The 16,764-nt window shown below is 45.4% G+C and overlaps 1 protein-coding gene across 8 annotated transcripts in view; it reads right to left on the bottom strand.

Annotated features, from left to right (window-relative positions):
* Positions 1–264: 264 nt before the first annotated feature.
* Positions 265–16,764, bottom strand: part of IL20RB (interleukin 20 receptor subunit beta) — a 36,978-nt gene continuing 20,478 nt past the window's right edge. For 4 of the 8 annotated variants that reach the window (XM_036851674.1, XM_036851677.1, XM_036851676.1 and 1 more), the window contains 3 exons: positions 13,932–14,074; positions 1,104–1,196; positions 265–656 (listed from right to left, as the gene is read on the bottom strand). In XM_036851674.1, the coding sequence (XP_036707569.1) occupies positions 627–656; positions 1,104–1,196; positions 13,932–14,074 (266 nt within the window). In that variant the 3' untranslated portion in view covers positions 265–626. Of the gene's footprint in view, positions 657–1,103; positions 1,197–7,442; positions 8,360–13,931; positions 14,075–16,764 lie in introns of those variants that run through there. The other 4 variants (XM_036851682.1, XM_036851675.1, XM_036851679.1 and 1 more) reach the window with 3 other exon arrangements.

The raw sequence follows: 16,764 nt of genomic DNA, 5'->3' as shown, positions 1-16,764 counted from the left end.
CATTCAAGGGCCTCTGGGTCTATAAACTGGCTCAGGTCTGGGAATTGATTGAGAGGACACAGTTCTGTTTTTTTTTTTTTAATTTTATTGCCGTATAGCTGATTTACAGTGTTGTGTTAGTTTCAGGTGTATAGCATAGTGATTCCGTTATACATATACATATATTCATTCTTTTTCAGATTATGTTCCCATATAGGTTATTACAGAATATTGAGTAAAGTTTCCTGTGCTACACAGTAGGTCCTTGTTGGTTATCTATTCTATATGATTCAGGTTAGACTTTTGTTCCCTTGACCTAGAACTTCTCTGTTTCTACAGATCAAGTAGAAATGTAGTAGGCTTCCTATCAGCTTCACTTCTAGGAACACCATGATGAAGTAGCCAACGCCCTAAGCCTGTATGAGTCAGACTTTCCCAATGGCTGCCTTGACTCTGCTGTCCATTACACTAACCACGTCCACCTTGCCTTTGGCGGTTGATTGCCACCACTTGGCTCCTGCCACCCCGGATCTAATTACTCCCATTGCATTTAGGCCTCGATGACTGCAGCTCCCACTGTGAGATCTGACCCGCAGAGAAAGGTGATCACAGAGCTCTTCAAGGATGTCAGGGCTCCCCTCACAAACTTATTTCTCACAGGGATGGTGAAAGGTCTTCTGCAGAGAAAGACAAATACTGCATGTTTTCACTTGTATGTGAAATCTAAAAACTAAAACAAACAAATGAATATAACAAAACAGAAGCAGACTCACAGATACAGAGAACAAACTAGTGGTTCCCAGTGGGGAGAGGGGTGGGAGGAGGGGCAAGACAGGACAGGGGAAGGAGGTTAAGAGGCACAAACTAGTAGGTATAAAATAAATAACATACAAGGATGCAATGTGCAGCACAGGGAATATAGCTCATATTTTATAACAACTTTAAATGGAGTATAATCTATAAAAATATTGAATTACTATGTTGTACACCTAAAACTAATATATTATAAATCAACTATAATTCAATTTTTAGAATAAAATAAAATAAAAAGAAAGGTATGTCTTCTGGACCCTCCCAGTGGGGGAGAGAGAGAGATTGAGATTTATTATAAGGAATTGGCTCACATGATTTGGGGGCTGACAGGTCCCAAGATCCGCAGTTGGCAAACTGGAGACCCAGGGGAGCCAATGGTATAGTTGCTGTCTGAGTCTGAAGGCCTGAGAACAAAGAAAGCCAATGGTGTAAATTCCAGTCCAAGCTTGAGTCTGAAGACAGAAGTTTGATGTCCCAGCTTGAAAACAGTTGGGCAGAGAGAGGGAATTCTCTCTTACGCAGCCTTGTAATTCTACTCAGGCCTTCGTCGGATTGGATGACGCCCACCCACCTTGGGGAGGGCAGTCTGCTTTATCCAGTCTACCAACTCAAACGTTAATCTCATCCAGAAACACCCTCACAAACACACCCAGAATCATGTTCATCCAAATATCTGGGCAGCCCATGGCCCAGCCAAGTTGACACATAAAGTTAACCATCACAAGCTGGAAAAACAAAATTCATTACCTTCATGGGAGTTAACAGTCTGAGAGTTTCAGCAGGAAAGCTTACGAAGAACTCACAAAAGTATTCATAGGAGAAAGAATCAGCTTTAAACCTCAGCGGGTCCCAGGAAGCCCAAACCCAGCTTTCCACTGTTCCAATCAAGTAAGACCCTTCCTGATCCCCCTCTTCCCTCTTCCCTTCTTGAACTCCAATCTCAGAGGGGTCCACAATGGCTGCAGGTGAAGGAGGAGGATGTAAAAAAAGAGAGATAGAAACTGACCACACCCTTCCCTGAAGTAAGGAAGCCACCTGCTAAAGACAAAAGAAGCTTTATATCTCATGAGAGTTCAAAGTTTTTAGTACTATCTGGGAATAGGCAATTTTAATTATGAGTGCAAACTCCTAGTTAAAGTGGCTATAGAGCTTTCTATTACCCAGAAGTATCCAAAATAGTCTCAATTGGCAGGGAAAAAAAGCTGTCACCACTAAATTTTAAGGAAGGGTGGGAGACATTCCATGAGTTTTTAGATTTTCAAATTATCTATTATTTCCATTTCTTCTGTTATGAATTCTTCTGTCTGTTGAGTCTGTAAAATGAGCCTCAAGATGAATTTCGTCACGTCCTTTGTCATTTTTGTTCCAAAGCTCATTCTGCCTGGGAGTGTTTTCCGTGAACAAGTCCTTGCATGGTAAGTACTTTTGCAGCTGATTTAGCCCATTCTTCCTGGTTTGCACACCCAGGGCAGGATCTTAAGTTATGGACTTTCAGGTGCTGGCTCTCAGCCAACAAAATTTCTGGTGCTGCACCCCTGGTGCAGGACCAGCCCAGTTCCCATCTTTAGCGAAGACGCCCTTTTTCCTTCCTGCACCATGGGCAAGCAGCACATTTCTGGAGTGTTTTCAGCCCCTATTCGCTGGATAGGCAAGACAACCAGCCCCAACCCCAGCTTCATGAAGCAAGCACGGGTCCACTCTCCTGCCAAGCACAGTGTACACTCATCTCCATTCCCACATGAGCTTTGAAGCCCAATCTATGTATACCCAGTTCCTTCTACCCTTGGGCTACATTTCACCAGCCTACTCTGTAGGTTTATTCTTCATTATTGGTCCACAAATATTGATTGATTTTTTGATTCATTCATTCATTCATTCATTGGCTCGTGTGTGTGTGTGTGTGTGTGTGTGTGTGCATGCACATTCCATCAATCACTCCTCTGTGGCTGGAGGAGGTTACGGAGAGGGCTTGATGTGTGCTCACTTCCACCATCTTGATCAATGTCTTCCAGGCATGTCTCAGACACTACTGAGCTAGACAAGCAAGAATCATGTCCAGACCCGGTCATCTCAGTCTTCACAGAGTGGACAGGCCCATTTCCAAAGTGGCAACACTCTCCCTCGGTGATGGGAGGAGTTTGCTTATCAGTAGCTAAAGCAGAAATCCTTTCCTCTCCTGTCCTGTCCTATCCAGAAGAGTGGTCATGAGAGCTGACACAGGGCAGGCTGGTTGAACACCCTGGAGAGGCACAATTCCAGAGGTTCAGTGATACCAAGTTTCACTTCATGGTAGGCACTGGAGCACAAAGACTGGCTGATTTGTGTCTGGGGTGGCAGTAAAGGGCTAGATGAAGTTTAGGAAGGGAGGAAACTCAGAGGTGGCTGATTGGAGGATGGGAAGGGGGTGGAGGTAGTCCACCCCCTTGGCTCAGACCCAAGCTTCTTATAAGTTCTTCAACCTGAGGCTTGTCTTTGCCAATGCCAAATGAAATTTCTCCTTCAGAGTTTAAAACTTTGTTAGAAAAGAAAAGAAAGATAAAAGGAAGGAAGGAAGGGGGAGGGAGGGAGGAAGGAAGGGAGGGAGGGAGGGTGGGAGGAAGCCCTTCAGCGAGGTTAATGTAGGCAGGATGGCATCAGAGGGCCCTAGTTCTGGGGTGTGATCTCCTAATCCAAAATAACATCTGTAGGCTTACACCAAGGCAGTTTGATAGAAGACTTACTGGCATCTCCAGGAAATTTGGAGATGTGTGGCCACCTCGTAGATGAGTCATTTTAAAGCACAGGAGCAAACGTAGAAGTTACTGAGGTTTACACAGGCACTTATTTTTCTAACAGCCAGGTTTTTTAAAGTCGTTTTTTAAAATTTCCCCAGTGGGGTCCAGTGGAGGACCTTTTTTGCAGGTACCTGAGAAGGCTCATCAAATTTTCCTCCAAGGTCCTTAATGGGGTTTTACAACCTCTCCTGGGCTGGCAGCCCGCTCCACTGAAGGAGGCAGAAGGGGCCGTGTCCTCCCTTTGTGAACCTCCTGCTCCCACCTGTGTGGGTTTTCCAGGCTTTTTTGTTAGATGCTTGAGGACCTGAGAATCCCTTGAGCCAGAAAGAGAAAACTGTAATTTGGGGTCAACTCTTGTGTGCCAGTTCCAAACGTCACAGTCTGGGTGCCAAAATGGTTTAACATGACTCTCCCGTCATGGGAACAAGAAAGTCAGTCAAATCCAGGGATAGGCTAGAAATAGAACACATGAGAAAAAATACCAAAAACTCCTTTTTTAAGAGGTGGGGGGGGGGGGGGTCTTCCCTGGTGGCGCAGTGGTTGAGAATCTGCCTGCTAATGCACGGGACACGGGCTCGAGCCCTGGTCTGGGAAGATCCCACATGCCGCGGAGCAGGTGGGCCCGTGAGCCACAACTGCTGAGCCTGCGCGTCTGGAGCCTGTGCTCCGCAACGAGAGGCCGCGATAGTGAAAGGCCCGCGCACCGCGATGAAGAGTGGCCCCTGCTTGCTGCAACTAGAGAAAGCCCTCGCACAGAAACGAAGACCCAACACAGCCAAAAATAAATAAATAAATAAAATTAAAAAAAAAAAAAAAGGTAGAGAAGGGCGGCACAGAGGAAAGACCGACAGACAGGGGAGGAGGGAGACCCACGTGGGCACAGAGTGGAGCCCTTAATCATGTGCTGGGGACAGACAGAACACGAGCGAGGAGATGGTGGCCTTTGCTAAACTCTAAATCTACTGACGACATTGGAGGTTTGCTAGGGACCAAGCCCGTGGAAGTTTGCTGTTGAGTTCTCATTCTAGGAAACTTGCCTGGGTTTTCCTTTTCTCTATCCAGGAAGCCCAGGGCGCTTCGAGGAGGGTGGGAACAAAAGAAGGAATTTCCCGCACTCAACACTAGGTGGCGCCAGACAGCTGTGGACGTAATGAGGTTCCCCCCTCCAGGTGGGCTCAGAAGCTGGCGGAAGTTCCCTGAAGGGACCGAGTCAGGCCAGATTACAAGGAAACTGAGAATTCTAAGCACCCACAGGAAGTTAGCCAAAGGATAAAATGGGCACACAGAAAAATAAGAAGAAAAAAAATCTAAGAGATGGGGAAATGTAGCACAGAGGCTAGACAGTCTACAGCCTGTAAAAGGAACTTAAAAGAACTTTGCCGCGGAATCCTTGGCAGGAAAAGAGATGTGCAAGTGCAGAAAGATTGGAAGGGGAGGCTTCGCAGGCGTTCATGGCGGGGAGGGTCATGGCCTGGGCCAGGTAATGCTGGTGGTGACTGCCTTCTGACTGCTGTACCTACATTTACTAGTCTACATTTACTAGTATGATTCTTTGATACAGTGAGTCAATAAGCCCAACAGGATTCAATAACAAGAATCAGTAGAAATACATTCTATTCATCTTCTCTGAGCATTTGCTTTTTGTGTTTACAGTTATGGACCCATGACTTTTCAAATTTATTGTGTCCATTGATGTAAGCCAGAATTCTCCTTTTGATGCTCACATTGTCCCAACTTTGGCTTGGGCAAATTTACCCCTTTTAGATTGATTCTTGTATAATTTTGAATGACCCAACTATTGAAAGCTTTGCTTCTGGCCCAACAAGGTGTAGGTGTCCTGGGATTGCCTTGCACCCTTCCACCCCAGACCAGGCATGGAATCAGACATTGCTCCAAGATACCATGGCTCCTTTTGGGAGAAAAATAGCATTAGAAACCAAAATCTGGGGTACACTGCAACTGGGCCATTTCAGTGGCAAAAAGCCAAAAAGGAAATATATTTTTCATTTAATGTTTTATAAAGACATGACTTCATATTGCTATATTCAGTTCAGTTCCAGCAGTACACTGCTCCTCCTCAAATGTTTGAGTCTACCATTGGCCTTCCCTTTCACTAATCTTGAAATCTAGGTTCCCATCAAAATAAACACAATTATATACTTGCTCTGACAACTTAAGGGAATAGCTTAAAAAAAAATACACTGTCAATACAAACAGTATAAATACTGAATATAGTTTTTGTTTTAGACTGCACACTCCTGAGGCTTTGTTGCCAAACCATTTTGTTCTAGAGTCATGCTTAATCTCCCACACTGTGTAAGGACTTATTTGACAGTTGTGGTTCTGCTGTTGCCATTTACTTTCATTCAGACGAGGCTGCAACCTGCCCTTACCCCACCCCTCCATTTTCACCCCACCTTGTCATTTTCCCATAGGACTTACAAACTCCCAATATACTAGATAATTCACTTAATAATGATAATTGCTAGTATTATTTTATTATTTTATTATTATGTCTCCTTTCCCCCCACATTCGAATGTAAGCCTCATGGAGCAGGGGTTTTGTTCATTGGACTCTGGCAGCATCTGAAGGCAGGACTAAGAAAGCTGGGCTTGATTCTGGGGTCACAGGTGTCAACTCAGTTGAGCAGCACGAGACTGTGAGAGATGGTCAGTCTCCCTGCCATCCTGCTGTCGTTATTAATCACACCCATTTTCATTCATTAAAGTGTCCCAGCTTAGAGGGCCGGGTGATTGGAGGGGAGGAGGGGAGGCTGGGGAGGTAGAATACAAGTACTCCAGGCCAGAGGGAATGGCCAGCTACAGGGGAGGCAGCCCCTCTACTTTCAGGAACTAGCTCAATGTCCGGTGCATGGCTGGGCTTCGATAAGTGATTCTGGGGACATGGGACGACACTAGAATAACTGAGAGAAATTCCTGTATACCTGTAAATGCCTGCAAGGTGGATGGGCAGTGAGACTAGCTGTGAGAGGGACGCAAGCAGAGGGAAGTCAGGGGTCATTTCTGGGTTCTGGGCCTGGACAGGTGACAGCGGAGAGGGAGGAGGGGGTTGGTGACTGGAGAACTAGTATCGTCTTTATTTCTGCAAACTAAAAATATGTTTCCAGCTTAGACCAAAGGTAAAACGAACACATACTCTTCATACAAGAGTCAGACAACACAGAGGCCTACAAAATGGTACAGAGGAAATGATCTTCAGTGATCTCATCTTAAAGAGAGCCCATCCTCTGGCTCCTCGAAACCCCACCAGATGGAGAGAGGGCTCTGGGCCTCTATCTTGTAGGGGAAACACCTGGCTGAAGCAGTTAGACTGTCTCCACCTCTGGGGTGGCTGGAAGGGGCCCAGGAAGTGGGGGTGGAGACAAACCAGTTCAGAGGCTCCAGAACTGGGAGGGCTGGGGTCTAAAAGGGAGGCACAGGCCTTGCCCAGCAATCGTTTCAGCCTTCAGGAAACTTCCCCCTCCATCCCTTCTCTGACCCTGACTCTTCCTCACCTGGTGGGGGAGAAGGTCAGGAAGAGGCTTCAGTCGCGTGCCCCAGATGAACGTGCTAGGAGAGTTAAGGACACCCGAGGAGCTGTCTTAAGGAAAAGAGGTCCCCAAGGGAGTTCCTGTATCATGAGGCCTCCAGGAAGACCCAGGAGCATCCTGGCCTGATGAGGCTTTGGCCAACTGCTTCAGTCACATTTCCCATTCAGCCAGATGCTGCCCCTCGCTGGTTCCCTGCCCCAACCCTTACCTGGGGCTACTCCCACATCTCCTGACCAAAGGTGGTCTTCAGGTGACCTGCACTCAAGGCTGATGATATAACTGGAACCCTAAAGTTTTCTTTTTTGGAAGAAACCACAATGATTACCCAAGGTGACACCTTTTTATTTTTCATTCAATACTATAACAACTCTACAGGAAAAAGGAACACAGCAAACATCGCACTTATGATCGACATCCTTCTGCGGTCTCATCTCATCATGCACATGCATTTTAGCTGCTGTCCTCAGTGTGAACACACGATTTACCCTGTACAGCATTTCACGTGTCTGCAGCATCTGTGCGCGGCCCATTTTCAGGGGGCTGTGGCCTCCCTCCGGGTCATGGTTTGGAGAGCTGGCTGAGCCATTCAGTCACCTCTGCGCAGGCATTTGGCTTGAAGTGAAATCAACCCCATTGCACCGATCCTTCCTTTCCTCTTTAAGGTTCCTCTAGCAAAGCAGGATCTCCAAGCCAGCAGGTGTATAGAGCCTGGGATTATTCTTGTTACACGTGTATCTACTGCTCTTCAGAAAAGCGGAACCAGTCCCAATGCACAGTGTTGCCAATTTCCCTACAGCTCTGCAAGTGGTGGAGAGATGATATGGATATATATACATATGGTTTAACGGTTGGGTACTTAATCGCCTCATTGTATAGTTGAGAAAACTGAGAGACTAAGCACTTTCCACAGGGTCATCCCCCTAGACGACAGCAGAGAGATCCAGTGCTGGAGGTCGCATCCCCTGACCCCCCTCAGTGCTCCGTCGGCCACACCACTCTGCCTCTGACAGTTGCTTCTAACACAGACACAGCAGGCTCTTCTTCTCTTGTCCTTTGTCCTTGGAGGAAAGCCGAAGCACGGCCCTCCCCCTCGCCCTCCTGTGTACTGCAGACCAGGTTTCTAGACTTCATCTGCTAGATCCAGGCCCTGAGGAGCTCCTCAGAAGACAGCCCGGCCGCCACACAGGCTTCTACCTCTTCCCTTCTGCAGCTGATTAGCTTCTGGGGTGAATTGGTTATTTTCTGAAAAACAATTTTCATTCATATTCATTAGGTGAATAGTCATAGTAATAGTAATCGTGGAGAATATCACCAAAAACCCCAGCTATCTGATTCATTAACTTTCCAGCAGCAGAAAAGCCCAAAGACAATTCTAACCCCTAAAGCAAGGGCTTCCCACCTTCACTGAGATCATCTCCCAGGTCACCGACCAGCAGATGTCTTGGGGCCCTGCCTCCTCAGCACTCCTCCCTCAGGGACCCTGCCCCACAGAAGTCCAGAATGTAGTTCTGGTCCAAAAAATCTAACCTTCTTCCACCAGAGAGCTCTGAAAATAGTGACCTGGTCTGAGGTGCTCCACGTACAGCACTAGCAGGGTGTCCGGTCCAGGGATGGTGCTCCATAAACAGGAGTCCCTTCCTACTCATACCTCACATTCCTGCTATCTTCTCCCAGCGACCCCAATACATCATCGTAACTGGTTGTAAAAATGCAGGTATCAACCTTTCAGGGCCACTTTCCCCAGTGTCACCGCTAGCCCACTTGCCTCTAACAAACTCACTTGGGTCTTGCACAGCTTCTCCCACAGCCCTTCCCATCATCACTTTTTTTTTTCTTTTTTCTTTTTCTTTTTTTTTTTTGGCTGCGCCACAGGGCATGTGGTATCTTAGTTCCCCGACCAGGGATCAAACCCGTGTCCCCTGCAGTGGAAGCGCAGAGTCTTAACCACTGGACCGCCAGGGAAGTCCCTCCCTGTCATCACTTTAAAGAGTGGCACGTGGGCACAGACAGGTGGGCACAATGGTTTCCTCCACCCCCATCCCCAGAGACATTAGCTTCATCCAGTCGGTTGCCCTTGATCTTGTTTGTAAAGAGGTGGCTACAGGGCTCACTCCTGGTGTCCACAGGCAAATAATGGGAAAGCAAGGCTCACTGAATGGGATGTCAATGTGGAGCCCACCACCAATTCGCTGATGCTGGTCTGGTCAGATTCTCAGGACGCTGGCTACCTACATCTGCAGTGCTTATACCTGATTGCTTTTTAAACTCTAGAGGAGTGCCGTGCAATGGAAATGTAATGTGAGCTACATATGCCATTAAAAATTCTCCAGTAGCACATTTTATAAAGTAAAAAGAAATAGGTAAAGTTAATTTTAATAATATATTTTATTTTAAAAATAAATATTATTTCAACATGTAATCAACATAAAAATATTAATAAACTATTTTACACTCTTCTTGTACTGTCTTCAAAATCTGTCATGTATTTCATAGTTACAGCACATCTCAATTTGGACTAGTCACATTTCAAGTGCTTAATCATCACATATGGCTAGCAGCTACCATACTGGATGGTGTCGTTCTAGAACATTAAAGTGAAACAGCGTATCTCAGAATTTCAGAGGGTACAAAACTGTTGTCCCATAGTTTAGAACAAACTTTCAAGCAAGGTTCAGCTGATATATATTTTTTTTAATTTGAATTTGTTCTTAACATTTGAAAATCAGGAGATTTATTATAAAGTCTGGATTTCTGGATTCTCATTTCAAATTTAGGAAGCACTGGCTCACATCCCCTCTTGGCAGCAACCTGCATGAACTGAGAAGAAGCTGCTTTCTTTAGCTGGGCCATGTTTGCCATGGTCCTCACATCTATCTCTCCCTATTAAATCACATTTATTGCACTGTACACTCTTTTTTTTTTTTTATCTGTCTGGGCCCCAGAGGCATCTGGGCTCACAAACTCCACTTTCTATGAAGCACACAAAGTCAGACTTGGGATGGTCCATTGGAGCACATCTCAATTTGCAGATGACTAACTTGAGGCCATCTTGATGTTTGCTACCCACATTACAGTGGAATGTGACAGCAAGAAGAGAAAGAATAAAGCGAGTCACAGAAAGGAAACAAAGAACCTTTAGCACCAAAGCCTCCATCACCATGAAGCAATTATGGATAAAAGACAAGGAAAATACATTATATTTTAAAATAGGGAACACACACCGAGCAGTCTTAATATAATTTTCCTTGCATATATATTTTTGCCGTAGACTGTTACTTGGTGATAAAAACTTGAATGGAAAGACATTCCTAATGGTATATTTCAGAGTGCAACCATCACCAGCTGTAAAATTATAGATGAAGACATGAAATGTTTAATCCAAACAGACAAATTAAACATTTACAAACTCAATAGGACTTTTTGAAGCCCTGTCGAGGATTTCCACTTGGTAATTTTCCATGGTTTAATTGGAAAGATGCATGGACTTTGCAAGGTTGGCTGGAAGTTGCTTTTTAATAGTTTGGAGGATTATCTATGACCAGTGCAAATGTTGAAGTGCAGCTAGGCTGTACTAAAGTAAAGGCTGAGAGGGGGGAGATGGTGGTGGTGATGTGCAGCTCCAGAACTTATTCGAGAATTGATGGACACTAGCTATCTACTTCTCACACAGCACTGTGGGAAATGCATACACTCAGAGAAACTGTCCATGTTAAAATCTGGGGAGAAACAGAATAGAAATTAAAAGTCTTATGGAAAAGAATGCATGTAGGAACAGACACTAGAACAAAGTAGGAAAGATGGTAAGGGGAACAGAGAAGCAAAAGGTCGTCAAGGGTCGTGGCATTTATCTTCCATGGACAAAAGTGGTCATTCTCTCATAGAATCTCCTTGTCTCGGGACTTCCCTGGTGGTCCAGTGGGTAAGACTCTGTACTCCCAATTCAGGGGGCCCAGGTTCGATCCCTGATCAGGGAACTAGATCCTGCATGCATGCCGCAGCTAAGAGTCCCATGCCGCAACTAAGAAGCCCACGTGCTGAAACGAAGATCCTGCATGCCACAACTAAGACCCACTGCAGCCTAAATAAATGAATAAATAAATAAATAAATAAACAAATAAATAATTTTTTTAAAAAAAGAACTTTTAGTAGGGAATCCAGATAATACTTTTTAAAAATTTAAAAAATAAAAAAGAATTTCCTTGTCTCTGGTCTCATCTCAGTTGCTTGGTTTTCTCCAAAAGCTATTTTTAGGGTATGGCTCATAATGCATTAGGATTTCTAGGAGCTCTTGCCATTGGAGGGCTTTCCTTGTGCACCTGAAATTCTACAGGGAACGGACCCTTTACCTTGTTCTTTCCCGGGCCCTTTACTCTGTGGCTCTCTAACAACACACTGGGTCCTGGGATGGAACTCTGCTAGGTCATTGAATGTAGGACCAGAAGAGGGAAACTGAAGGAGGGTATTAGGAATGGAAGAGCTCGTGAGTAGAGGGTAAGCATGGGAACAGAGTTGAGAGGAAAGCCGTAAAGGGTGACTACTCGGTGGAGTTCAGCCGAGGAGGCCGAGCTTTTCACATGTGTGGAAAAGAAGAGCTAGTGACCTGCTGAGCCAGGAATGCTCCCCTCCCATCATCATCATTTTGGGTTCATTCAGGGGTTCTTCCTTTACTGCAGGGCTCCGCTTCTACTAACGGCAGAGGAGCACAAATCAGACCAATCCTCCTGCAGATAGCAGCTTCAAAAACGGATCAAAATATGAAACCAACTTCCTTAAGTCACAGGAGAGCAACCAAGAGTTGACACTTGGAAGAAGGGAATGTCTCTGGGTGAGTTTCCCATTTTTTACAGTTCCCTGAGGAACTGAGGGCAGGTCTCTCTTGGTGCCATGAACAGAAGAACCAGAAAACAGATATGGGTGCAAACAGAAAAGTTAGGAAGTGAGAGGACTAGAGTTAAGTGTTAATGGATTAAACATTCCAGTTAAATGGCAGAGATTGTTGGAACAGATTCACTTAAAAAACAAAACAAAACAAAAAAACCTCTATGCTGCTTCAAGAGACACCATTTAAATTTGAGAACACGCATAAGTTTAAGATAAAAATGTAGAAGAAGATACACCCTACAAACAGTAAATAAAAAAGGGCTATATTGATATCAGGATAAGAATACTGCCAGAGATAAAGAGGGACATCTCATGATGATAAAAGACTCAATTATTCAGGAAGACCTATCAATCATAAATATGTATGCATCTAAAACAAAGTTCAAAACACATGAAGGAAAAATTGACATGAAAGGAGAAACAGACACAACTACACTCATAGTTAGAGATTTTGTTGTCTCTCTCTCAATAACTAATAGAACTATACCAACAAAATCAGTGAGGACAAAGATGATCTGAACAGTATTAAACATTTTGGTCCAATTGATATTTATAAAACACCACCCAACAACAGCAGAATACACATACTTTTGTGCTTCAGGGAACTCTGAGCCCCTCAAGTTCTTGCTGAAGGGGATGCAGGCCAGCCCTGCCCCCTGTGTTTGATACATCCCACTGTCTTTATGTTTAGCAGTAAACCCTTTAGTCATCCAAAGGGGCTGGAGGGGGAACCAATGTAAAGAACACTGGTTGGTAAGCATTATGAAAAGGGGCAAATGAAATGAGCAAATATCCGTAAAACCTTAGAACGGTGCCTGGTGCTTAATTCTGGACCAGTGTCCCCTGGAGTCATGACTCCCTAAACTCCTGGAAAGAAAGAGAGCTGACACTAGGATCATATGGTGGGGCATGCGGGGTGTCCTGAGGACTGCACTGCAGGGAGGGATAGTCCTCCTGTGAAGCGGGATCATGGCCTGTGCTCTCAAGGCCCTGTGATGTCACAAGAGGGACTCCTTCCAGGGTGACTCCTGGCTGCTAAGGAACTACAGGAATGTATAGCTTGCAGGCAGTTCTGGCTCTAGTTGCTTCTGAGAAGCTGACCGATAACCCCGTCCTCCCAGGACAGAAGGGTGAGAAATCCCTGAGGGGACAGGGAGGGGTTTGCTTTTGTTTGTTATTATTTTGTTGTGTTCTGCTGCACTGCTCGGTGGGTTGAGGTCTGGGCTGGAGGTGGGGGGCTAGGGTGCACAGCAAGCAGACAGGTGCAACGTGGGGGGAGCTCTGGAGGCCTGCTTTCGCTTTTCCCCGACCCTGGCACAGCACACAGGGCCTGTCCCCACTGGGGACACTCAGATCTACGGCCCAGGGACCTCAGGAGTAAGATCAGAACCCTGGCTCGTGAGGAGTTGGGATCCCTCACCTTGGGTAGTCACAGGTCCAGGTAGTCCCCCTGCCCCCAGCCAAAGGCAAAGCAGACGCCACGCGCCCTACTTTCACACGTGCGCTTCACCCTGAGGACCCATGAGGCTCTTGGCGTATGAACTGACTATGCTGTGTTGGAACATATTTCTGGATGCAGCTGCTGTTACAATGATGGGAGGGAGGTAAGAAGGCTTGGCAGGCCGGTCCTCAGGGTAAGACTATGCATGACGCCTGGAATGCAGAGCCTCCTGGGCTGGGCTACACACCTGCTGCCTTGGCCGTGCCAGGACCTGGGGGCAAGGAGCAGAGGCCTGATGGGAGTCTGGGGAAGGCCACCACCCCCTGGTGAAGGGAGGTCTCCCAGCCCCTCTGACTAGGAGGGAAGTCCTATAAGTACTCTTCTCCCCTCTTTGTGCAAATGCTTGTAAACTCACGAAACGTGTGTCCCTGCCCCGCTAAGGCCCAGACTACATCGGGTCAGCGTCATGCTGAAAGGAAAAAGAGCAGTTACCAAGGTGTCGGGGAGCATCACCACGGGGCAACAGGAGTGCCGGAGCAGCCGGCCCATTTTCCAGACGGAGAGCGGCACAGCCACGAGGATCAGCATGAAGCCCACAAATGAGAACAGAGCCAGTGCCAGCGGCAGGGTCTCTCCTGGAAACGGAAAGACAGGAACCGGCTTAGGAGACAATCCCGGGCCTCCCTCACTTTCCTGGATCTGGCTCTGCACGCTGGCCAAGAGAGCAGACGCCCACACCCTGACATCTGATGTGTGCCCTAGTGACCAAAATGACCACCATTAAAACCATTTTTCTAGAATCCAGATTGGTTTCCAGAAAGCCAAAGAAGATTACGATCTTGTTCTTGGGAAGGGAAAGGGAGGCGCATCATCTGTTAAGCCACTAGCTGTGTTTGCACGTACCTCTGAGCCACTGCCAGGAAGAAGGCAGAGGGCCAGGCCCCGGGCAGGATGAGGGGGAAGCACCAAAAGAGAACAGCCCAGAAGGGAGCTGGGCAGTAACTGAAAAAAAAGTGTATTTCACAATTTACTCTTGGCATTGATTCGTATGATGGAGGAAAATGCTGAATTCAGAACACAGTCACATAATAACTCATATATCAAGCCCCTGCAAGGGTTAAGTGACTTACCCCAGGTCACACAGGTAGGGCTGGCTCCAAATTCTACTAAGTGATGTATCAGAAAGTGCCAAGTCTGAACGTCTGGAGATGCGGAAGGGGGGACGGGTTACTTTCCCATCTCTCTGTGCTATTCGTTTAGCCCCTCTGGGCTGGACTGCTCACCCAGGATGTGAAGGGTGCCACAGCCGACACAGCTGCAGAGAAGCTGGTGGGCTCTTCCAGATGGCTGGGGCCCCCACAGTTTGTATCAATGATTTTGGAAAATGTGTTGGCAGTACACATCAAGAGATACACAAATGTTCATACTCTTTCATCCACTCCTGTGAGTGGATTCCAAAGAATAATTCCAAGGAAGGAAACATATGCAGAAAGCAGTTCACAGCAATATCTTTATTAGAGCAACAGCCTCGCATAACCAGCCCCCCTCTCTGCCCAAAGCAGCACCCCTGCACCTTCTGCCACCCCAGCACGCTCTGGTGTGCCTTCTCATAGCACGTACCACCAAGGGAAACCATCTCATTTGTTTACTGCCTTGTAGCCTGTCTCCCCAACTAGAAGGTAAGCTCAGTGAGGGCAGGGACTTCCCTGCTGTATCCCAGTGATGGGGCCAGCAGGTGGCACATAGTGCTCAATAATTATTCACTGAATGAATGAATGAATCAGTGAATGAACATCATCTTCAAAAGCAGATGGCAATGATCTAAATACCCCAAATGGAGGATGATTTAATACATCATGGGATATCATCATGGCAGGTCAGGAGTTCAGCTATTAAAATGAGAATTAGGATATATACAAACTTGTTCGCTGCATCACAGGTTGTAGTGGCAAAAGACTGGAAAGCACAGAATATACCTATTTATGGGGGATGGTTACATATACTTTGGCACACCCATATATTGGCTTGTTATGCATGTTCTTTAACAACGAGGTAGATCCATACGTACTGACATGAACAGGTGTTCACAATAGCAATACCCAGCGAAGGTGAGCGAGGTACAAAGCAGTAAGCACAGTACAGTCCCAGCTGTGACTCTGAGTACTGGCATCACACGATGACTGGAAGATTAAATGCCAGACTTGCCAAAGGAAACCTCCTGAGTGGTGTGGGGAGAATGGAGAACGTGTACTTCTTACTTTATATACTTCTGTGTTGTTCGAATTTTTTAACAAGCTTGACTTACATGGTTTTAAAACGTAGTATAAAATGAGGGTCTGGGGGAGGGATAAATTAGGAGTTTGGGATTAACATATACACACTACTATATATAAAACAGATAACCAACAAGGACCTACTGTATAGCACAAGGAACTATATTCAGTATCTTGTAATAACCTATAGTGGAAAAGAATCTGAAAAAGAATAGATTTATATACATATATATATGTATAACTGAATCGCTTTGCTGAACACCTGAAACTAACACAACATTGTAAAGCAACTATACTTCAATTAAAAAATAAATAAAGACCCAAAAAAAGTAGTATAAAATGGTAATCAGAAAATCTACATGGAAAATGTTGTGGACGTGATATTTGTGAAAAAGCAGACTCAAAGTGTATATATAATTCAACAACAACATGTGTCTACACAAAGGCTAACAGCCCTTTAAAGGGCGATTTGGAAACAGCAGTCAAAATTCAAATGTGTATGCCTTTGACCCTGGAACTCTACTTCCAGGAATTTATCCTTCAAATATACCAGCAAATGATCTATGCCCAAGGTAATTAATGAAAGCATTGGCTGCAATAGCAAAATATTGGGAGAAAAAACTAAATACCCATCAATAGGAAGCTAGTTGAATTAGTTATATATACATACAGTGGAATACTATATAGCTACAAAGAAGGATGAAAAAGTTCTTTTTAGATATGGAAAAATCTACAAGATATGTAAAGTGAAAAAGACAAGATCCAGAACCGTGCATGGAGTGCACTAACATTTGTGCTAAAAGGAAGGGAAATATATAAAAGTATATTCCCATTTACTTGTAAATGTAGTGAGAAGTCTTTAGAAGGATATACAAAAAGCTAATACCTCTGGGGGATGGGTGGGAATTACATGGATGAGGAAGAGGAGGAGGAAGGCGGTTTCACAGGTAACTTATCATATTTTTTGAACTATATAAATGTACCAAATATTCAAAATGATAATTTTTTAAAAACTAAAAAGTTATACACAAATGTCACTCATGGTGTTTGTG

Source organism: Balaenoptera musculus, chromosome 4, assembly GCF_009873245.2.
Source record: "Balaenoptera musculus isolate JJ_BM4_2016_0621 chromosome 4, mBalMus1.pri.v3, whole genome shotgun sequence".
NCBI classification, from domain to species: Eukaryota; Metazoa; Chordata; class Mammalia; order Artiodactyla; family Balaenopteridae; genus Balaenoptera; species Balaenoptera musculus.
The sequence above is the reverse complement of the archived record's forward strand: the minus strand, read 5'-3'. Positions and strand labels throughout refer to the sequence as shown.